The following is a 23,891-nucleotide window of genomic DNA, read 5'->3' as shown; positions in this document are numbered from 1 at the left end:
GATGTAGCTGAAGTACTCCCAGCTCAAGTCTCTTCATCTGGGTGTGAGATGCCTTGAGTTGTATAGGGTAAATAATATTATCGTTATTTGGAATACATGCATTTCATGTGTGTTCTGTGTCTACAACAATCTGGGTAAATTTAGGATGACAGGAAATGTGAGGCAAAAAATGTTGAACATATAACAAACGTTTTCATGTTATAGTAATAATGACATGAAGTGTATAATGGGTTAAGACTTTAGTCCAAATATCAAATAAACGTGCACTTTTATTCAAGAATATAACAAAAGAAAAATAAATCATTCAATTTAGATGTTGCTGTCAATGAGTAAAAACCCAAGCCCAAATATCAATTGGCAGAACATCAATTGACTGCTTGGCTGGTGCAGAAGTAAGAACTACTGTCTCCTCATCAAGAGGTTGCGGGTTCGAGTCTGAGCTCTTTCTATTTTGAGTAGTGAGCTGCTATTATTATAATAAAAACATATTTGATTTGAGTCTGTAACACCAGATGTAAATTTTGACTACTTGTAAAAGTTGGCTTTTTTTTTAATTCAGTTTTATTCTGTCAGTGATGTGCACGTGGTACAACACACTTGCCTCTCCCTCTCTGAGTTGATGCCGTTTATTTCCATTCTCTTCACAAGAGCAGGAATGACCACAGTTAGTGCTATGGTTGATGCCTGCTCAGAACTATTTGTTGTACCAGCAATCAAAGATACAATGCCCAGTGACCGCTATCAGACTATCATGCGGCATTTGTACTTTGACAACAAACACACCCATGCAGAACGTGTGAAAAATGACAGATTTGCTGCGATCTTGGACATCTGGCAACATTTGTTGAGGACTGTGTTTTTAGTTACAACCCGGAATAACATATTACTGTTGATGAGCAACAGTTTACAACTAAGGTTCATTGTCCTTTCTTGCAATACATATTAACCAAGCCTGACAAATTTGACAAAGTTATGGATTGCGGCAAATCTGAAGACAAAGTACACATGCAATGCCACTCCTTATTTAGAAAAAGAACCCAGTCGTCCAACGGGAGAAAAACTTTCCGAGACTGTGATCATAAAGCTTATGGAGCCGCTTCTGGACAAAGGCAGAACGGTAACAACAGACAACTTCTTCACATCTCTTTCTCTGGCTAATAGACTGCTGAAACCGTAACACCACTCTACTTAGCACCATAAAAAAAATGGGACAGGAACTTAGACCTGCAGCTGAAGTCACTTTAGTACACGAACAATTCTCCACGTTAGTGTTTAGATCTGGCAGTGCCATGCTGACGGTGTATGCACCCAAAAGGAAGCCTGTCTACATTCTCAGTATCATGCACCATAATGCGGAGTGTGGGCAAGATCCAAAAAAAAAAAAAAAAAACATGTTCAATTGACAACTCATGTTCAAATGGCATAGCGTTTTCAAATGATGACGTTTTCATGCATGGATGTGTGTATGCATGCCCGAGAGAGGCAGAGACAGATTTGATCTCATTCAAATGGTTACTGGAATATAAAATAAACACTTTTGCAAAGGTATAACAAAACAAGTATGCTTTTATTCAAGAATAAAACTGAATAACAAAAAATTCAAGTGACAACAAGATACTAAGAAGACATGATTCACCAGCGTTTGTGTGTCTGTTTATATCCCTTCAGCATTATCTTTTACAGGTAGCAAAAATTTATACCAGGTGTTACAGACTCAACTTAAATGCATATTTTTATTATATTATAGTAATAACAACAATAATAGCAGCTCACTACTCAAAACGAGGAACACCCAGAATCGAACCTGCAACCTCCTGGTTTTAAGGCAGCAGTTCTTACCTCTGCACCATCCAAGAAGACATGTCAGTTTTCTGTCGAGTGACATTTGAGCTTGGGTTTATAACTCATTGACAGCAACATGTAAATTGAATGATTTATTTTTCTTTGGTTACATTCCTGAACAAAAGCACAATTGTTTATTTCATATTTGGACTACAATCTTCACACATTATACACTTCACGTCATTATTACTATTATATGGAAACGTTATTGTTTTATGTGTTCATCATTTCTTGCCACACATTTCCTGTCATCCTACATTTGCCTAGATCATTGTAGACAAAGAGAGAGAGAGAGGGAGGGAGGGAGGTTAGGAACACGTGCTCATACAGCACATTGCCACACACACCACATGACAAATAAACTCAGGATCACAGATTAGGACCCGAGTGAATGGGTGACACCTCAGCACCACACTAGTTCAAATGGAATGGAACAGTGTGAGTTTTTTTATGGTGGCTCAAGCGACAATTATGCCACCAACCCCCATAGACACTGAGGAGACATGAAATGCATGTATTCCAAATAATGATACATTATTTACCCTAAACAACTCAAGGTACCTCACACGAAGATAAAGAGACTTGAGCTGGGAGAACTTCAGCTGCGTTGGTGGGGGATGGGATAGCAGGCTGCTTGCACTGACTGACACATTTGCAAAACAAAGATACTGATCTAAAGGTGTGAAGGAATTTAAGGTGACCCAGCATTATGACTTTTTTCATAGGCTTCAGGGATTCTAGTGTTAAAACTCTAGTTAAAATCTTTCTTTTTTTTTTAAATTCAATTTTAAGACATGACTAAGGTAGATTTCTCTCTGCTTGAACAATTAAAAGTCAAACGGGCAATTTTTCTGTGTGTCAGTTTTCAAATTATGTAACTTTTTTTTTGGTCTTTAAGAACAACATACAAGATAATATATATAACAATATAATATTTGCTGAATATTTGAGGGCAAAATAACTTATACGCTAATACCATGATTCTGAAAACATAATGGTACTAGTTTCAATAGTACTGAGTAAAAGATGGTAGCGCACTGAGAGGTGACTGCAAGCAGACTAATTACTTTAAATGGCACAATCAAACATAAGAAAAACACGAGTACAACTATGTATGAAAATAGCACACAATGTTGATGTTACAGCACCATATTAACACGTTAATATGCGACTCAAACCACCTACACCTGAACACCAGCAAAACCAAGGAGCTGGTGGTGGAGTTTAGGAGACCCAGGCCCCTCCTGGACCACGTGATCATCAGATGTGACCGTGTGCAGAGGGTGCAGACCTATAAATACCTGGGAGTGCAGCTGGATGATAAATTGGACTGGACTGCCAATACTGATGCTCTGTGCAAGAGAGGACAGAGTTGACTATACTTCCTTAGAAGGCTGGCGTCCTTCAACATCTGCAATAAGATGCTGCAGATGCTCTATCAGATGGTTGTGGCGAGCGCCCTCTTCTACGCAGTGGTGTGCTGGGGAGGCAGCATAAAGGAGGAGGACGCCTCACGCCTGGACAAAATAGTGAGGAAGGCAGGCTCTATTGTAGGCATGGAGCTGGACAGTTTCACATATGTGGCAGAGCGACGGGCACTGAGCAGGCTCCTGTCAATTATGGAGAATCCACTGCATCCACTGAACAGTGTCATCTCCAGACAGAGGAGCAGCTTCAGCGACAGACTGCTGTCACTGTCCTGCTCCACTGACAGACTGAGGAGATCGTTCCTCCCCCACACTATACAACTGTTTAATTCCACCCGGGGGGGTAAACGTTAACATTATACAAAGTTATTGTCTGTTTTGCCTACATTTTTTATCACTCTTTAATTTAATATTGTTTCTTTATCAGTATGCTGCTGCTGGAGTATGTGAATTTCCCCTTGGGATTAACAAAGTATCTATCTATCCATCTACGTGTTGAAAAGAAAAACTGCAGAAGTAAAATCTGAATATGACTCAGGTTCGAGGTATAGGAATTTCAAAAAACGAATGTGAGCATGCCATTATTGACAAAACAAACCCCACATAACACAGCCCTTTGTTATTGTCAATTTTAGTTCAGAAATAGATTTGTGCAAGGTTTGAATACAAGAGCTGGCCTCTTGGAGCTGTTAGAATACCAGGATACTTAATATAATTTTTATGATGAAATATATTAAAGTATGTATATTACAATTTATCTGATAAACTGTTAACTTCATTTAAATAATGTATACTGTTAATAATTAAACATGTGGAGGCACGGTGGCAAAGTTATAACAATGAGCTGGTGCCCAGAGATTGTTTGTGCCTTGCACTGTATGCTTACTATGACTGGTGAAACCCTGGATGGATAGATGGATAAAATAACTAAACATGTGTAACAAAGATTTTTCCATGTTTCTTAAATGTTTTGAAGAATCGGCATTCTAAGCTTACAAACCCAGCCACAGGGGATGCACAAATCAGTGTGTTTCTTCGTGCCGGTCCCAAGCCCAGATAAATGGGGAGGGTTACGTCAGAAAGGGCATCCGGTGTAAAATTTTGCCAAATCAATATGCGGACAACAATACAAATTTTCATACTGGATTGGTCGAGCCCCAGGTTAACAACGACCACCACCAGTACTGTTAGCCAACAGGGTTCTGGCGGAAATTGGGCTACTGTTGGCAGAAGAAGAAGAGGGGGAGACGTGTCCGGAGGCAGGAGGAGAACAGGAAGGTAAAGAGAGTGGAACGGAGGGTAGGAACTTTGAATGTTGGCAGTATGACTGGTAAGGGGAGAGAGTTAGCCGATATGATGGAGAGAAGGAAGGTTGATATATTGTGCATGCAAGAGACTAAATGGAAGGGGAGTAAGGTCAGGTGGATCGGTGGTGGATTCAAATTGTTCTACCATTGTGTGGATAGGAGGAGAAATGGAGTAGGGGTTATTCAGTACGTCAAGAGTGTTCTGGAGGTGAAAAGAGTGTCTAGACAGAGTAATGATTATGAAGCTGGAAATTGGAGGTGTGATGATGAATGTTGGGTGTGTAATGGATGAGAAAGAAGATTTTTGGAATGAGTTGGATGAAGTTATGAACAGTGTACCCAAGGGATAGAAAGTGGTGATTGGAGCAGATTTCAATGGACATGTTGGTGAAGGGAACAGAGGAGACGAGGAGGTGATGGGTAGGTATGGTGTCAAGGAGAGTAATGAAGAAGGTCAGAGGATAGTGGATTTTGCCAAAAGGATGGACATGGCTGTGGTGAATACGTATTTTAAGAAATGGGAGGAACATAGGGTTATGTACAAGAGTGGAAGAAGATGCACACAGACAGATTACATCCTATGCAGAAGAGTCAATCTGAAGGAGATTGAAGACTGCAAAGTAGTGGCAGTGGAAAGTGTAGTTAAGCAGCATGGGATGGTGGTCTGTAGGATGACGTCGGAGATCAAGAAGAGGAAGAGAGTTAGGGCAGAGCCAAGGATCAAATGTTGGAAGTTGAAAAAGGAAGACTTCAAGGTTGAGCTTAGGGAGAAGATGAGACAGGCACTGTGACAGCAAGATGGGTGCTTGGCGTGACATCTGGACAGAGGAAGGAGGAAAAGGAAACCTGGTGGTGGAATGGGGAAGTACAGGAGAGTATACAGAGAAAGAGGATGACAAAGAAGAAGTGGGATAGTCAGAGAGATGCAGAAAGTAGACAATAATACAAGGAAATAAGGTGCAAGGTGAAGAGAGAGATGGCGAAGGCTAAAGAAAAAGCATATGATGAGTTGTATGAGAGGTTGGACACTAAAGAGGGAGAAAAGGACCTGTACCAATTGGCTAGACAGAAGGACTGAGCTGGTAAGATGTGCAGCAGGTTAGGTTAATAAAGGATAAAGATGGAAACGTACTCACAACCGAGGAGAGTGTGTTGAGCAGATGGAAAGAGTACTTTGAGAGGCTAATGAATGAAGAGAACGAGAGAGAGAGAAGAGGTTAGATGATTATATGTGGAGATAGTGAATCAGGAAGTGCAACGGATTAGCAAGGAGGAAGTAAGGACAGCTATGAAGAGGATGAAGAACGGAAAAGCCATTGGTCCAGATGACATACCTGTGGAAGCATGGAGGTGTTTAGGAGAGATGGCAGTGGAGTTTTTAACCAGATTGTTTAATTGGATCTTGGAAAGTGAGAGGATGCCTGAGGAGTGTAGAAGAAGTGTACTGGTGCCGATATTTAAGAATAAGGGGGATGTGCAGGACTGTAGTAACTACAGGGGGATAAAATTGATGAGCCACAGCATGAAATTATGGAAAAGAGCACTGGAAGCTAGGTTAAGAAGTGAGGTGATGATTAATGAGCAGCAGTATGGTTTCATGCCAAGAAAGAGCACCAAAGATGCGATGTTTGCTCAGAAGGAGTTGCGTTGCGTCTTTGTGGACCTGGAGAAAGCATATGACAGGGCTCCTCGAGAGTTGTGGTATTGTATGAGGAAGTCGGGAGTGGCAGAGAAGTACGTAAGAGTTGTACAGGATATGTACGAAGGAAGTGTGACTGTGGTGAGGTCTGCAGTAGGAGTGGCGGATGAATTCAAGGTGGAGGTGGGATTACATCAAGGATTGGCTCTGAGCCATTTCTTATTTGCAATGGTGATGGCCAGGTTGACAGACGAGATCAGACAGGAGTCCCCGTGGATTATGATGTATGCTGATGACATTGTGATCTGTAGTGATAGTAGGGAGCAGGTTGAGGAGACCCTGAAGAGGTGGAGATATGCTCTAGAAAGGAGAGGAATGAAGGTCAGTAGGAACAAGACAGAATACATGTGTGTAAATGAGAGGGAGGTCAGTGGAATGGTGAGGATGCAAGGAGTAGTGAGTTTAAATACTTGGGATCAACAGTACAGAGTAATGGGGATTGTGGAAGACAGGTGAAAAAGAGAATGCAGGCAGGGTGGAATGGGTAGAGAAGAGTGTTAGGAGTGATTTGTGACAGACTGATATCAGCAAGAGTGAAAGGGAAGGTCTACAGGATGGTAGTGAGACCAGCTACGTTATATGGATTGGAGACGGTGGCACTGACCAGAAAGCAGGAGACAGAGCTGGAGGTGGCAGAGTTAAAGATGCTAAGATTTGCACTGGGTGTGACGAGGATGGACAGGATTAGAAATGAGTACATTAGAGGGTCAGCTTAAGTTGGACGGTTGGGAGACAAAGTCAGACAGGTGAGATTGCATTGGGTTTGGACATTTGCAGAGGGGAGATGCTGAGTATATTGGGAGAAGGATGCTAAAGATAGAGATGCCAGGCAAGAGTAAAAGAGGAAGGCCTGAGAAGGTTTATGGATGAGGTGAGAGAGGACATGCAGGTGATGGGTGTAACAGAACAAGATGCAGAGGACAAAGATATGGAAGAAGATGATCCGCTGTGGCAACCCCTAATGGGAGCAGCCGAAAGAAGAAGAAGACGCGTTCTAAGCTTACAGCTGATTTTACATTATTATAGACACTTATTGTGTGGCAGTTGGTTACGTGGATAAAGAAAACGGAAGGACAGGAATTGGGGGTTGGTATGTTTGACAAAGTACTATTACGATAGACTATTCCATCCAGGGTCATGCATACCCCAGCAAGCATCACGCGGAAGGAAGGAACAATCCCTGGACTGGGTGCAAGCTCATTGCTATCGCTGTGCTACAGTGCCCACAAATGTTTAATACATGCTTTAATTCATTTTGTCATGAAAATAATATCAAGTATAGTATTCTAAAATGTTCAGAGATCTGTAATATCATAAATGTAATGTATTCTGTGTGGCCATCACTGCCTGCACACTCCTGTCGGTGTAAAAGAAAGCCAGTTTAAATAGCACATAGTGATTAACAACAACGTCTGGGAACACCTGCAATACGAAGCATTTAACAAGCTACTTTAGCTACAACAGGATTTGAGGAACTTTAGTAAATTAAACATCAATTTTAAGACTGAGTTTACTATGTTCTATTTCAGTGACAAAATAAACTAAGAGATTAAAGAGAAAATCTCAAGATTAAAGTCGACATTTATTTAAAAAAGAGGAAAAGATGACATGGTAAGCAAGGCAACTTAAATGGATACAACTGAATATGGCAATTTTGCGCATCAAAACTTTCTATTATTATAATTCCAGGACCCACAGAAGTTGCAAAGTAAGAGTTTTAACTAAAATTGTTCTAACACAGGACTTTAATCAAAATTCACTGTACCATACAACATACAATAAATCAAATTTTGTTTTGTTAACCAAATGAATAAAAAGAAAAAAGTAAAATAAAAGGTTTATACAGAATGGTAGCAACCTAGCCTTTGTATTCTGTGTAAAGAAGTCTACAGTATACTAAATATTGAAGGAACATGATTATAGATTCTAGGAATCAACCTCAAGGTCACAGAAGTAAGTGTGCATTTCAGATTCGACATTCCATTATCTTTAGGTGGGGATTACAAAATCAGACTTTGGCCTTCAGAGTGTACCGGAACAAACTAGTCATACAAACGCAGAAAAAACTACTTCTACTTAAGAAAAAAGCTGTACTGGCACGATTCTAGTTAAGTGTATAAGAAAATTACATTCAGCAATACGACTATAATCAAAACAGAAGATTTACATAACCCACCTCCTCCTCATCTGGAGCCTCTGCAGCAGGCCCATTATGTGCCTCCTGGAAGAGAATCTTTTTCATTTTGCGATACTGAAGGTTATCCAGTTCACGGACTGCATCCTTAGTGCGCAGGATAAGGTCTATCAGTACAGTTTCTGGTCGCTCTCTCTGGACAAAGGCATGCTGCAGTTTTGAAAGAAAATAAGATGAACACTTGAGAAAATCTTAACAAAATGTTTAACAATGATCCAATTGTACTAAAAAGAGTTTTTTTGGTAACCATTTTCTAAAGGCTTAATTCAGCCTGTTTAAACATAACAACCAACTAGAGTACTGTCCAAAGTACTAAAATTACACCCATGACAAAATGTTTTAAGTTAGGCTTAGCAGAAAAACATGTTTCTAAGTTTAAAAATCAGAATGTAAAAAAGAAAGCCATGTTTAAGGTTTTAATTATATTTGTCATGCCATTTTATTCTTTGACCATCTGCTGCATTATAATTATGTCCAAAGAAAATGCAGCTCTCTACTTCAGTCCAAATGCACATAAAGTCTAACTAGGTACAGTTCTTTTGCATTTACTATTGTGCAAACCCTGTCATAGATACATACCAAGCAAATATATTATACAAGACTTTGTTAGCTAATTAGCGAGGAGAAGAACGCAAGTGAAAATTAAGGGCTATGACTTATGGGTTTAACAAACAAGATAGCTAATTCACATTCTACCAAGACAAGCCAGACAGAAAATGCAGCAGTGAAAACGGAAATTAACAATAAAATGGCATGGTGTGTTCACATTGAAGGCTGGAAGAAGAAGATGCCTTAGCACTTTATAGAATAGCAAAATGTCAATGGTGAAACAAGTTATATTTAACAGATCATAATTGCAATGCTGCATAATTCACAATAATTTAATTTTGAAAATCTTACCACAAAGTGCCTCTTTACGAGTAACGCAAAGATATTTTGTCCATGACCCAGTACATTTCTCGTACAGTAACTTTTGTCTGAACAGCCCAGTTTTATTCTCATAAATTATAGGTTCCCTATGGTACAGCAGGTCTGCGGCTCAGAAAGTGGCCTTTTTAAATAAATAAAAAATTACTTCACTTGTGTCTTTGTGTGGGGACGTGGTAGCATGGCGAGAGCGGTTCCTGTGCACAATGTGGAAGCAGATGGCCCTGCACAGTACCAAGATCGCCTGTGATCCTTAACTGGAGCCAGGAGCTGCTGATTGCCGCATCTGTGCAACATCCCCTCTTTAACAGGGAAGCATGAGTAAAAGAAGGGGGAATGAAACAACAAGGAGAGAGATTTTTTAAAAAGAGAAAGAATGCAAACTGAACCAAGAGAACCAGCCAGCCAGCTGGTAAGGGGAGAGGCACCGCTCTAAGGATGGATCACCCTCACTGATTGTTCAGAGGAGTGGGTGCGATCAAAGTGGCGTCCTCTCCAGGGATCCGAGGTACACCGGTTCGAGAAAGAAGGAAGATGAGGGGACAACCAACCCTAAGCGGTCTTGCCGACGCCGCTTGAGGCAGCCAAAATGGGGGTCGGGTTGGAGAGGACCACGGCGATTGAAGTCTCCGCAATTTGAGCAAGCAATGAGTAAACTGAGGAACTAAGTGAACTAAGAGGGAGTTGTGCTGGGCTTGTCCAGAAGGGAAAGCAACACTGACCCAATGACTGTGATAGTTTTTTTTATTCTCATTTTAAGTCTAGGTTTTAATCTCAAGATTTCTACTCTTTTATTGGATTATTTATTTACTGACATTTTGAGCACTGCACTTTTTAAAACACATTTATTTGTTGAATTATTTTTGATAAAAGCACTCGAGCACTATTTCACCATCCCCTTGCTTTGTGTGCATTTGTCCTCATCTACCAAGCTCATCCGGTTACGTTATCGACAGTGTTTGATTCAAGAGGCTCCCAGACCAGAGTGGAAGCAAGGAACTAACCCGTACCATCACATTCCCGAAATCTTATTTTTTACCCTCTCAAAATCAGCAAATGCGTATCAGCCTGTCGTGGTGACATGCACTGCTGCTATATTCATAAGATGTTCAGCGACTAAGAAATCTGGACTCATTCCCCAAATCATACTGACAAATGGGCTGTTTCAGAAATCTATTTGCTCATTAGCCATGATGGAAAAAGAAATGAAATTTTTTACTAAAACAGTTGTGTTTTTAACATTTTTTGCTAGCTTCGTGATCTTCTCTACTTTCTTGTCTTTTTTCAAGGTAGACAATCCAAAAACGTTTGAGTTTATATTAGAAGCATTGTTTGAAAAGACCCTGATGTTTTAGCAAACTCTTCCTAAACTACTAACCTGGCCATTAATGCAGCATGCTGTTGAGTTTTAGCCTATGTAAACGTAGTCATCTCCGTGTTAGGACGATTTTTATATTTTTTTTCACATCAGCAGTTATATCCTCCTGACTCATATCTGTTAACTTAGCTGAATATTCATTTTATAATGGTGTCATATGTTCATTACTCCTTTAAAAGCACTCCACTAATCAAAAGTATGTATTCTGTCTCTCATCTGTGTTAAAACTGTTTTCTTTTTTTAAAATTTCCTTTGACTTTTTTTTTTTTTTTTTTAACAGCACCTGGAAGTGTGTGAAAAGGAAGCTGACGCATCATAGTGCTAACAGAAGAAAAGACATTCAGGAATTTCTTGTTAGTTCATGCTGTTTTTCTAATATAGCTATATACTGTGACATTCAAACTACAACAGAAGCAGTTATTACCTGCCATATTAAGCAAATATGCTAAAATTTTTATTGTAGTGAGCAATATCTAAGCATGTTCTTGATGATTATGTTGATGGCTGTATTAATGTGGTTTACAGGCCTTGAAAGTAACCTCTGTTACACAAGATACAAGAAATTATAGGCGAAGTATATTCTGTTCTGCTAAAGGGCAACATTAAAGGAAGACTACTACTGCTTCTTACTTGAAATGTTAGGTTAGATGCCACTAATAATAAACATGAAAGCAAATGAATACCATAATACTAGCTTAAAATTTTTTCAGCTATTTTTTTAAATTTTGCTTTTTTTGTGTTGTTTATTTTTAATTCAAAGCTTTGATGGAATGTTATTTTTTGTGCGTTTAATTTTAACTGAAAATCACCTTTGCATTACTATATACTGCTATAATAACTTATCATCCAAAATATTTATTGTTATATTTATGACAAAATTGCACATCTGTGATAAAAAGTGCTAATTCAAGACAGCAATATAGAACGCATGAAGCTCTTGTAATATTTTTCTATTCTCATCACTATGTCAATAATAAAAATAAAAAGATTTATTAGCGCAATACACAGTTGTCAAATTGCAAAAATGATTTATAGCAGAAATGTTGATGACAAATTAGTTTGAAAAAGTCAAACAGATTACACTTAAATCGGTGAGAATATATCTTATATTTACAAGACAATGCAAGTATTATTGCGACTATAAATTATGAAAAGCACAGGTAGAAAGAAATTCACTTAAGGAGCAATGAGACAAAGAAAGTATGCAACTCCCAAAGTCAAAAATAATAATCTCCTAGAAAATTATTTAAGTTTCAACAGAGCTCAGTACCCCTAGTTTAACCAACCTTTAAGAGCTCCTCTGAAGTAGGTCGGTCCTGTGGGATTTTCTGAAGGCAAGAGTCAACAAAATTTCGAAAATAATCTGACCTGGTGAGAAGCATATTTGAAATATAGTTAATGATTGAAAAGTCTGAAATTATTTCAAAATCAGTAACATTCTGATTGGGAACCTTAGTTTTAAACATTCAACAGTTACATGCAACACATACAGTAATCCCTCCTCCATCGCGGGGGTTGCGTTCCAGAGCCACCCGTGAAATAAGAAAATCCGCGAAGTAGAAACCATATGTTTATATGGTTATTTTTATATTGTCATGCTTGGGTCACAGATTTGCGCAGAAACACAGGAGGTTGTAGAGAGACAGGAACGTTATTCAAACACTGCAAACAAACATTTGTCTCTTTTTCAAAAGTTTAAACTGTGCTCCATGACAAGACAGAGATGACAGTTCCGTCTCACAATTAAAAGAATGCAAACATATCTTCCTCTTCAAAGGAGTGCGCGTCAGGAGCAGAAAATGTCACAGAGATAAAGCAAACAAATCAATAGGCCTGTTTGGCTTTTAAGTATGCGAAGCACCGCGGCACAAAGCTGTTGAAGGCGGCAGCTCACACCCCCTCCGTCAGGAGCAGAGAAAGAGAGAGAGATAGAGAGAGACAGAGTTTGTTTTTCAATCAAAAATCAATACGTGCCCTTCGAGCTTTTAAGTATACGAAGCACCGTGCAGCATGTCGTTTCAGGAAGCAGCTGCACAAAAGATAGCAACGTGAAGATAATCTTTCAGCATTTTTAGACGAGCGTCCGTATCGTCTAGGTGTGCTAACAGCACCCCTGCTCAATCCCCCTACGTCAGGATCAGAGAAAGTCAGCGCAAGAGAGAGAGAGAAGTAAGCTGGGTAGCTTCTCAGCCATCTGCCAATAGCGTCCCTTGTATGAAATCAACTGGGCAAACCAACTGAGGAAGCATGTACCAGAAATTAAAAGACCCATTGTCCGCAGAAATCCGCGAACCAGCAAAAAATCTGCGATATATATTTAAATATGCTTACATATAAAATCCGTGACGGAGTGAAGCCGCGAAAGGCGAAGTGCGATATAGCGAGGGAATACTGTATATATGCTGTAAAATCCCTATAAGATACTTTATAGGCCATCTTAATCTTCTTTTCAATATATTTCAAAAATAAAAATATACACAACTGGTGCATTAATACAGTCATATGAAAAAGTTTGGGAACCACTCTTAATTCATTGGATTTTTGTTTATCATTGGCTGAGCTTTCAAAGTAGCAACCTCTTTTTAATATATGACATGCCTTACAGTAGTATTTCAGCAGTGACATTAAGTTTATTGGATTAACAGAAAATATGCATTATGCATCATAACAAAATTAGACAGGTGCATAAATTTGGGCACCCAACAGAGAGATTACATCAATACTTAGTTGAGCCTCCTTTTGCAAATATAACAGCCTCTAGATGCCTCCTATAGCCTTTGATGAGTGTCTGGATTCTGGATGGAGGTTTTTTGACCATTCTTCCATACAAAATCTCTCTAGTTCAGTTAAATTTGATGGCTGCAGAGCATGGACAGCCTGTTCCAAATCATCCCATAGATTTTCGATGATATTCAAGTCAGGGGACTGTGCCGGCCATTCCAGGACATTCTACTTCTCCCTCTGCATGAATGCCTTTGTAGATTTCGAACTGTGTTTTGGGTCATTGTCTTGTTGGAATATCCAACCCCTGCGTAACTTCAACTTTATGACTGATGCTTGAACATTATCCTGAAGAATTTGTTGATATTGGGTTTAATTCATCTGACCCTCGACTTTAACAATGGCTCCAGTCCCTGAACTAGCCACACAGCATGATGGAACCTCCACCAAATTTGACAGTAGGTAGCAGGTGTTTTTCTTGGAATGCGGTGTTCTTCTTCCGCCATGCAAAACGCTTTTTGTTATGACCAAATAACTCAAGTTTTGTCTGACTGTGCCTGTGGCCTTCCATTTTCTGAGTACATTCCTTACAGTTGAAACTGACAGTTGAAACCTCTGAGATAGCTTTTTGTAGCCTTCCCCTAAACCATGATACTGAAGATTATCTGTTTTCAGATCTTTTGAGAGTTGCTTTGAGGATCCCATGCTGTCACTCTTCAGAGGAGAGTCAGAGGGAAGCACAACTTGCAATTGACCACCTTAAATACCTTTTCTAATGATTAGACATACCTGTCTATGAAGTTCAAGGCTTGACAAGCTAACCCAACCAATTTGGTGTTGCAAATAATCAGCATTGAGCAGTTACATGCATTTATATCAGCATTACAAGGGCACCCAAATTTTTTGCACAGTCAGTTTTTCACATTTGATTTAATTTCATACAACTAAATACTGCTTCACTAAAAATCTTTGTTCGGAATACACTCCAGTACTCAGTTGTTCCTAGGAAATGAAAGACATTCCACTGTTATCTTTTTTGTTGGAAGTAGAGTAAATTATTATGTAGGCTGAGTTGGGTTCCCAAACTTTTCACATGACTGTATGTTAGACAAACAAACAAAACTGTTAAGTCAAAATTATTTATAAAAATTTCATATCAGTTTCACAGATTGAAGCAACTGCTGAATAAAAGTGTACTGCCTTCCTATATTGTGGCAATATTCGGCATTCAACATTGTCCTCTAAGATTACATTTAACATTATAGCCCAGTCTACATGGATAAAACACTTGTGTCAAGATTAAGAGGAGCTCAGTTTTAAAATGTCAGAGAGAGAAGAGTTGAGGGAAAGGACAATAAAGAGTAAAATGGAAGACAAGCAAATACTCATTTACTCTCTGTCCAGTGGGGTGGCTCATTCTCATGCCCACAAAGACAACAAAAATGTCAAAAGCACCAAACTCTCTCTCCTATACATCAGTAAAATTCACTCACTGAAAGTTGAACTCTTACTCAACTTGCCTAAGCACTTGTGAATAATATGGCAGTAGTGGCTTTATACCTCAATGTGAGACTGTTTCTAGGGTAATCCTGGAGCCACTTCCAAGGTCCAGGAATACTTCCAGAAGGTCCTATTGTCTTTCACACAGTGCTCCCTCTGGCAGCCCCTGGTAATCCTGCATCCCAGAGTTAGAAACTTTTGAAAGAGCTAATATTTAATGATAAAGCCTTGCCTCTTCTTTATAAATGTATAGGGCTGCACATATCACAGGGTTTGGGAGAATTCCAGTAAACCAAATAACCTGACCTAAGGGCAATTCATTCCTGATACTTGGCCTCTAGCATCTGTAGGAAGCATGCTTTGCTTGCCCCCAGGCCACAGTTCACCCCTAGTTTTTCCTAGTGTCTTCATACTGCCTAGCAGGGACATTCTACCCAAAGGCAGTGGTTCCCAAGGTGTGGGGTGCCGAGGGTGCTCCACAGTGGGGATTTGGGGCTAGACTGCAGAGTGGAATGCAAAAGAGAAGAACAAATGTCAGATTATAAATGCGTTTCAAGCTGGAACAATAAACTATGTGTTACTAGGCTCCATATCACCAAAATCAACTGGAAAAAGATAACCCAAGATCACAAAAAGGTCAGTAAGCAAGAAAAACTAAATGATGAATAACATTTTGTAATCAATAAATAGCACAAAAAGTAATATCACAAGCAGATAAAGAAACTGGAGGTAGAAAACCAAAGATTATAAGATACTGTAGAATGATGTGAGGAGGTTGAGGAGGAGCGGCTCTGTATATGTTGGGTCTGAAAGCACCGATAGCTAATAGCATAAAACCCAACAAATTCTAAAAGTATGCTAAAACGTTACACCCCAACTGAAACAAACAAACAACATCATTTTGTTTTCCAAGGAAACTGAAGAAACAACATACACTGCAAACATGTTTGCTAAAAACAACAAATGTGAATAATAAAGCTCCAATAGTTTCACATAAAGTCAAGTACCAGGAGACAATGCAAAAACAGGAAAAGGCTCAGGATAGAAGAATTAATGCTTTCCACCGCAATCAGTATGACGTCAACTATGACTAATGAGACAAGCTCAAAATTAAAAGCCATTCCTCTGTCTAACAACACTGTATAAAGAGATAAAAGTAATCCATGAAATGATCTGGAGGACAAGCTCATTAGCAAAATAAAATACAAACTCTTCACTAGCACTGATTGGTGAAATTTGCCAAAAATTTTTTCACAGCAAATATGTTGTGTTCACTGGCAATGTTGTTCACAGAATAAAATGAAGTTTCCCTATGATGTTGTGTGAGGCCAGCGTGACAAGCTTACTGTAATGCTGTGCATACACTGTGCTATTTTTTTTTTTAAATCATAGGCAAGCAACTACAGTGGTGCCTTGTACTTTGAATGATTCTAACTTTGATCGTTCCAGAATTCAAATGCTAAATTCGAGAAGATTCAGACAATGCTTATACGTTCCAACTACGTGCGCAGTGAAAAAACAATGCAGCAACAGAAGTAGCTTATGCAGCAAGCATAAATGTCATCTGTTGTGCACCCAAGTCACCTTTCACACTTGCTGTGAAAGCATGTCATGTTATGCTCATGTATTTTCAGTGCTTTTTTTGCTTTATTTTGGGTATGTTTGGTTATATAAATAACCCCTATCTATTAACCATGACATCCACACGGGACATCACCACTCCTCACAAAGGTACAGTAAATGCAATTTTCATTTTAGTATACAGTATTAACATATTGTATTTATTGTTTTCATATTTTAATGTATTATTTAGGGCATTTAATTGTGTGATTTTTACCTTAAATTATGTGCATTTACTGTTTTAAGTTTATAAAAATGGGTATTGTTTAGGGTCTGGCAATTAATTAATTCATTTTCCACTATTTTTAATGGAGAAAACTGATTTGGAATTTGAACTATTCAGAGTTTAAACAAGTAGTATGGAGCACCACTGTACTCACACTGCACAATACGGCTGACAGTCGTATATGTGCTGTGGCAGACAGCCGGGACCCATGCCTGGCAGAGACGCCTCCTTCTGCATCTGTTCCGGGGGAGCAACTATGGGCAGCTCAATACCTCCCCTGGGACGCTTGGTGGCAGCCTCCCTGGCAGACAGTGATTCCCCAACCTCTCGCATGTTTCCATGGGAGATGGAGTCCTCCACAGCCTGGTTGGGGGCTCGGATGGCCACTAGGGGGAGCTGCATGGAGTCAGCAGCACAGCTGGACGTATCTTCAGCCCCACCCGGAAGGGCAATTAGGACCAGGTGGTCAAGCACCTGGAACACTTCTGGGTGGGGTATAAAAAGGGCCAGCCACCACCACTTGAGGAGCCAGAGTTGGGAGGAAGGAGACGAAGCTTGAGGAGGAGTGGTGGTAAAAGGGAGAAACTGTTGGCATGTGTGACAAGTGCTTTTGGACTGTGTATTGCCTGTGGGTCACGGGGAAGATGTGCGCCCATGGGTGAAGAAAATAAAAGTCTGTATTAGTTTATACGTGCCTCTGTGTCGGGTCGGGCGCCTATATAGCGCCTTTGTTACAGTGCTCAAACTGTGCAAGCATGTTCAATCTGACTGACATGGCACAACGTGGGTGCTCAGACTGTATGTGCACATGGCCCTGAATTATTTTCTGTTCTCAAAGTGGGTATAAGCCTATTTGAAAAAGTTTGGGAACCACATGGCCTTCTCATAACTTCACTGTAATTTAATCCTGATACTCTGTATATCCAATTCATTATAATAACTATTCATTCAAAATCTGTACTAACCCCTACTCTCTCTTCTGTTTCCTTTTCCGGTGTCCTGTTGGTGGTGGCGTGCGCCACCACCATCTACACAAAGCACCATGATGTTCCAACAATGATGGATGGATTAAAAGCCAGAAGTCTGTATGACCATCAGCATCAAGTGACTCCGTGAAAAACCCGAACTACAAAGAGGACTATTTCATTTATGTTAGGTAGAATGCCCAAAGGGGACTGGGCGGTCTCGTGGCCTGGAACCCCTACAGATTTTATTTTTTTCTCCAGCCTTCTGGAGTTTTTTTTTGTTTTTTCTGTCCACCCTGGCCATCGGACCTTACTCCTTTCTATGTTAATTAATGTTGTAATTAATGTATTTTAATTTCTTATTTTGTCTTTTATTTTTCTTCTCTTCATTATGTACAGCACTTTGAGCTACTTTTTGTATGAAAATGTGCTATATAAATAAATGTTGTTTTTGTTGGATAAACAGCATATGTTTGTGTTCTTCTGCTAGTTGGCTTTAGCCAATATAATGTCTTGTTCTGCCTTTTTCCCTAACACTTCTCTCTGAAACCTCCCTCAGCTCAATAACCTGTTACAGTACTAAAAGGCATAAGAAAAACTGAGTCAAATGTGTTAAAAAGGTTCAGTGGTCTGGTTTTACTGAATACAAACTCAGTAATAGTCAACTAAAACTTAACATAACATAACTTAACATAATCATAATCTGTAAAACTAAGAATTTGCATAATAATAATGTAAAAATACTACAAAAAACTTGGTTAATAAAATACTGCAGATTTTTAATCCTACCAGTTTGACAATCAGTAAGTAATATTTCATCTTTTTCTAATTAGTCAATTTTTTTTACAACAGTGTACTATAGCTTTACATAATTGACTTTCTTTTTATCTTTCCTATTAATTTTCCTTTTTCTGCATAATTTGCTCCATTAATTGTATCCTAATAATAACAATTAACAATGAGCAGAGTAGACACCTGGGCAAATGACACTGGACCATTAACTTCCTTAGTGTTACACTGTTTCCTCCAAAATAAAAAAAAAAAAGTAATAAGCATTGCATTTTTTGCTTATAAAATGACCACTTTTATTAAACCTCAAAGCACTAAAACTACAAAGTCAGAAGTTTAAAAATGATAATAATTATACCAATAATAATAACAATAGTAATATGAAATAAATAATAATGAAGCTAATACTAGATATCATCAGTAGCTACCAGTTCCTATCTGTCTGAATGGAAAACTGCTTAGGTGTACAGTCATTTACCCAACACTGTTCAACATAATGGCTCGTCTCAACAGTTCTTTTGATATAAATAACTTCATGTAAGTAAGTGCATATTGGCTGTCAATATTCACTTTTATTCCTGGCTGCCCCACGAAACCAAAACGAGGTGGTGCTGGTTTATTTGAAATGGGATGAAAAGAAACCCAACCACGAGTGGATTCATCAGAATCACTTTCAGTTTCACTATCCCTTTCAATTTCACTGCCTGAAGGCAGATGAGAGGCTCTTCAACATCACTGCTATTAACAGTGTCAAGAGTGTGCAAAACCTGGGCTGCTGAACAACACTTCTTATGAGATGCCATTATGACGCTAGGAGAAGACACATTCCCCAGCTTACGCTAGGGCCTGATGCTTACTAGGACATGCGTATACCGTTGTCTGAGTAATCTTCGGGTCTAATATTTATGCAAGACGCATCTACAGCATACAGTTGCCCAAGTGATACTTGGGACTGATGGTTTTAGCACTGTTTTCTTAGCCCAAGTGACACTTGGGTCTAATGCTAAGGAGGTTAAAGGCTGCAACTACTTCGGCATCAGACCCAATAACATGCTCATTAATGAAAATTGTATTAAATAAGCAGAGAAGATGAGTAACTATTCATGATTATAATGGAAAAGTTAAAAACAGTTAAATATGTTAAAGATAGTACCTTACCAGTGTAGCAAAAATTATTATTTTATTTCCTATTTGCAGGCATTAAGATGGAAAACATACTTATGATTACACAGTAAACTCACCATTCATTAGATTGCAGTGCTGGGGATTCATTCTGCGCTATATGATATAAGGCACTCATTGCATTCATATTGAAAAGTGGAGGCTTTCGCTCCGCTGGAAAAAAAAACAAGAATTTAGAAACATTTAAAAAATAACAAAACAAAACTTAACTGATGATTTAATCCAAGTAGAATTTGTGCAACTTCAACAGAACAACGTTCAGAAAAACATTACTGTACTCTCCATGGATATGTTATAATTAAGACATATCAGTACAAATGACACGTTAATTAATTATTTTACTGAAAATTATTTTTTTTTCTTTTAAACAGAAGAAAACAAATTTATGTTTATAAATAACTAATGCTTTGGGAATTAGACTTGAAAATAAGGGCACATTATCACAAAAAAGCATTAACATACTTTTAATGAACACAATGTTAAATTAGTTATATAAAACACAATATATATTAAAATAAATAGAAATGCTTAAATCAAGACATTAGGGTCAATTCTAATCATAGACTGTCATCAGAACCTGGCAATTCTGACACTGATTTTTTCTTTCATTTTTTTTTCTGTTCTTTCAATAATACACTAAGCTCCTGATAACCAGCAAGTGTCTAAGTAACATACCCTATATTGAAGTGTCATCCTTGGTGTTTTTACAATTACAATAAACTGTAGACCACAGATAGTACTTTGAGAAAATAAAACATTTCAGATTTAAATAACTAAAAATAACTAAAATCCCTTAAAATACTTTAATAATAAGAAAATACTCCCTGCTCTGCTCTCCAATAAATGCAAGTTATTGCAAATATACTAATAACCCAATTGTGCTTTACTCACTCAGAATATGGAACCAACTTAGAAAGCATTTTAAGATGGAAAATCTTTTATCTGTGGCACCTCTGCAAGATAGATAGATAGATAGATAGATAGATAGATAGATAGATAGATAGATAGATAGATAGATAGATAGATAGATAGATAGATAGATAGATAGATAGATAGATAGATAGATAGATAGATAGATAGATACTTTATCTATCTATCTATCTATCTATCTATCTAGAACCACCTCTTTCAACCCTCGCAAACATATCCAATTTTTAATACCTGGAAAAGTTTTGGGATTAAAATGCTCAGAGATCTTTATATAGACAACATATTTGCATCTTTTGAACAATTTCGTTCAAAATTCAACCTCCCAGCTACACATTTCTTTCACTATCTTCAAATTAGAAATTTTGTTAAACAGAAATTGCCCGATTTCCCCCACCTCACACCCTCCACAATGCTGGCAAAAATACTGCTCAATTTCGAGGAATTAAACACCATTTCCACATTATATAAAATCCTATTAGAGTCCCTACCTTTCAAAGATTCAAGAGGACATTGGGAAGAAGATCTCTTAATCAATATATCAGAAAAGGAGTGGAAGGTAACAAAGCAGAGAATTCACTCAAGCTCTATATGCGCAAAGCATAGAATTATTCAACTAAAAATGATATATCGAGCCCATCTGTCTCGCTTAAAACTGTCCAAAATGTTTCCAGGGCAAGATCCAACCTGCGAACGCTGCAACCAAGCTCCTGCCTCACTGGGTCACATGTTCTGGGCCTGCACCAAACTAACATCACTTTGGACCAAAATTTTTAAGTGCCTTTCAGACAGCCTTGGTATCACAATTCCTCCTAACCCATTAACAGCTGTGTTTGGTGTTCTTCCAGACAAACTTGAAGTGGAGAAGGACAAACAAATGGTGATTGCATTCACTACACTTTTGGCACGCAGACTTATTCTGTTAAATTGGAAGAATCCTAACTCTCCCCTGATAAGTCAGTGGGAAACCGATGTTTTATATTATTTGAAATTGGAAAAAATCAAATTCTCAGTTAGAGGATCTGTACAAAATCTTTTCAAAACCTGGCAGGATCTAATCAATATTATTTTAGAATAAGAGAAATAACTATTACCACATTTAATTCCCTTCTCCATCTCTAATTTACCTATATATTTATTTCTCCCTTTCTTTTATTTATTGTTGCCTTATTAAAAAGCCCTAAGCAATTCTCCTTTGGCTTAGCTCTCCTTCTCAGGGGTGGGGTTTGATTTGTCTTCAATTTTGTTTGGTTATAAAATGATCTATTTGTATGGAATGATTACAATAAAAATTAATAAATAAAATATAAAAAAAAAGAAGAAGAAGAAAAGCATGTACGAAAAACATATATGCTGTATTTTGTGTATCTGGTATATACATATGCCCTTAAGAAAAAAAGGGCATAACAAAATAAAAGGCTGGTCATTAAGTACAAAACCACAATTCTAATAAAGATGTTAACAAGATGTTTACTAGAAGATACAAGACTAATAGGCTTAAAAATTTTATAAGTAACCTCATTTGGCTTCTTGTTTACAAAACATCGAAGGCAAAGTCTAACTTATCAATCTGTATTTTTATGGCAGTCTGTTCTTCCCCTTGTTCAAAATGTGACTTGCTGTATTATACAGAAGCTCATTTGCTGCCCCCACTTGCTCAAGAAGCATCTTTTTAAATGCAAAGAAAAAACAAATCTGAAAGCATTAACGCAGGCCTACTACAATTTCAGTAGAAAATGCATTTTCTTATTCTAGTCAGTTGTGAATTGATTTGTCCACTATAAGTTCATCTATGCAACATATTTATTTGAACCTCCTCTTCATGCAGAGGACAACTGCTCAGATTACTGGTTCTTTGGCTATTACTTTGCTTTTTTTTTTTTTTTACCTGTGGAAGTAAATATTTCGGTTTTCTCTCTCTTTTAAATTTGGCCTAGCTCCTCACTTTTTACGGGTCACCTTCTGACAAAAGAACATCATTCACATTCCCATAACACTTAGCCTTGAGAAGCTCAATAACTTAGTTATTGTAATGGTTAGAAAAGCGCAAGAGTGAAAAAATAGCCTTTTTGAGATAAGTCAATTCAGATCAATCTCAATTGAGTCGTTTGGGATGAAAATCATCCAGTTCTGATCGAGTATAACAAACAATAAAATGTTACCTTCATACATTTCTACTGAATACAAAAGAATTTACATTACCAAAAATGTATATACAGGATGTAATTTCAACAGTCATAATATATGGAGGAAAACACTTGGATTAAAAACAATCATACAGGAAGAAAGATAGGAACCATATGTTAAAAAGCATACACATGGGGGGGTGTTTGGAACAACTGCCTCTATTTGTAAAGTTTGTGATTTTACAACTCAGCTAAAATAAACTGTTAATAACTTAAACACTACTTTCAACACTACTTACAACAGAAGACAATTGTGTTTTTGATCATTTTCAGCTACTACAGAAGGTAGATTCAAAAATTAATAAATTTTCAGAAGAGCAGCATGTCATGCAATTTCGAGTTGATGGGTGAATAGCTGAAAATTCTAATACATTATATTGTCAATTTTAGCAGACACCTTCTTATTTAACAGCATTTGCTTGAAATTGTGTACAGAAAGTGTGTATCATTTCAGTAGAACAAACAGAAATTTTAATTTACAATAGAGGTCAATACATTAGTGGCAAACATTTATTTTGTCGTTATATTTTATGAGATATTTACTGATATTGTTTATCATTATATAAAAAAGTATGGGAAATACGTACAAAGTGCTTCTCCAATTATCAAAAACAAGTTCAAAATTTGTGAACCCATCATGTTCATAAAACGGATGGAAAAACAGCATTATGTGAAATGGAATGCTATGGGTTTGATGTTTGTTTTTTTGGTTTTGCACCTATTCTAACATTATCGATTAGATCTTTCTTCTAATACAGCAAAAATGTCTATTGATAAGACTATTATAGGAAAAAAACACACTACTGGTCAAAAGTTTTAGAACACCTCAGAATTTCCATGTTTTCTTCAAATGTAATCCTTTGAAATGCAGTGAATGACATAAAATGGTGAAAAGGTAAGCAGTAAACTGTCAGAGGTTTAAATTTAAAGTTTAGCTTAACAAAAACTAAAAAGGAAATTTCAGAATATTACATATGGGTCTTCTTCAGGGAACCACTAAT

The 23,891-nt window shown here is 37.9% G+C and overlaps 1 protein-coding gene across 2 annotated transcripts in view; it reads right to left on the bottom strand.

Annotated features, from left to right (window-relative positions):
• Window positions 1–23,891, bottom strand: part of taok1a (TAO kinase 1a) — a 276,152-nt gene that overhangs the window by 76,414 nt on the left and 175,847 nt on the right. For both annotated transcript variants that reach the window (XM_028806658.2, XM_051930844.1), the window contains exons 10-12: window positions 19,837–19,930; window positions 12,061–12,142; window positions 8,452–8,619 (exon numbers count right to left, since the gene is read on the bottom strand). In XM_028806658.2, coding sequence (XP_028662491.2) covers window positions 8,452–8,619; window positions 12,061–12,142; window positions 19,837–19,930 — 344 coding nt within the window. The remainder of the gene's footprint in view (window positions 1–8,451; window positions 8,620–12,060; window positions 12,143–19,836; window positions 19,931–23,891) is intronic.

The sequence above is a fragment of the Erpetoichthys calabaricus genome, chromosome 8, assembly GCF_900747795.2.
Source record: "Erpetoichthys calabaricus chromosome 8, fErpCal1.3, whole genome shotgun sequence".
NCBI lineage: Eukaryota > Metazoa > Chordata > Cladistia > Polypteriformes > Polypteridae > Erpetoichthys > Erpetoichthys calabaricus.
The sequence above is the reverse complement of the archived record's forward strand: the minus strand, read 5'-3'. Positions and strand labels throughout refer to the sequence as shown.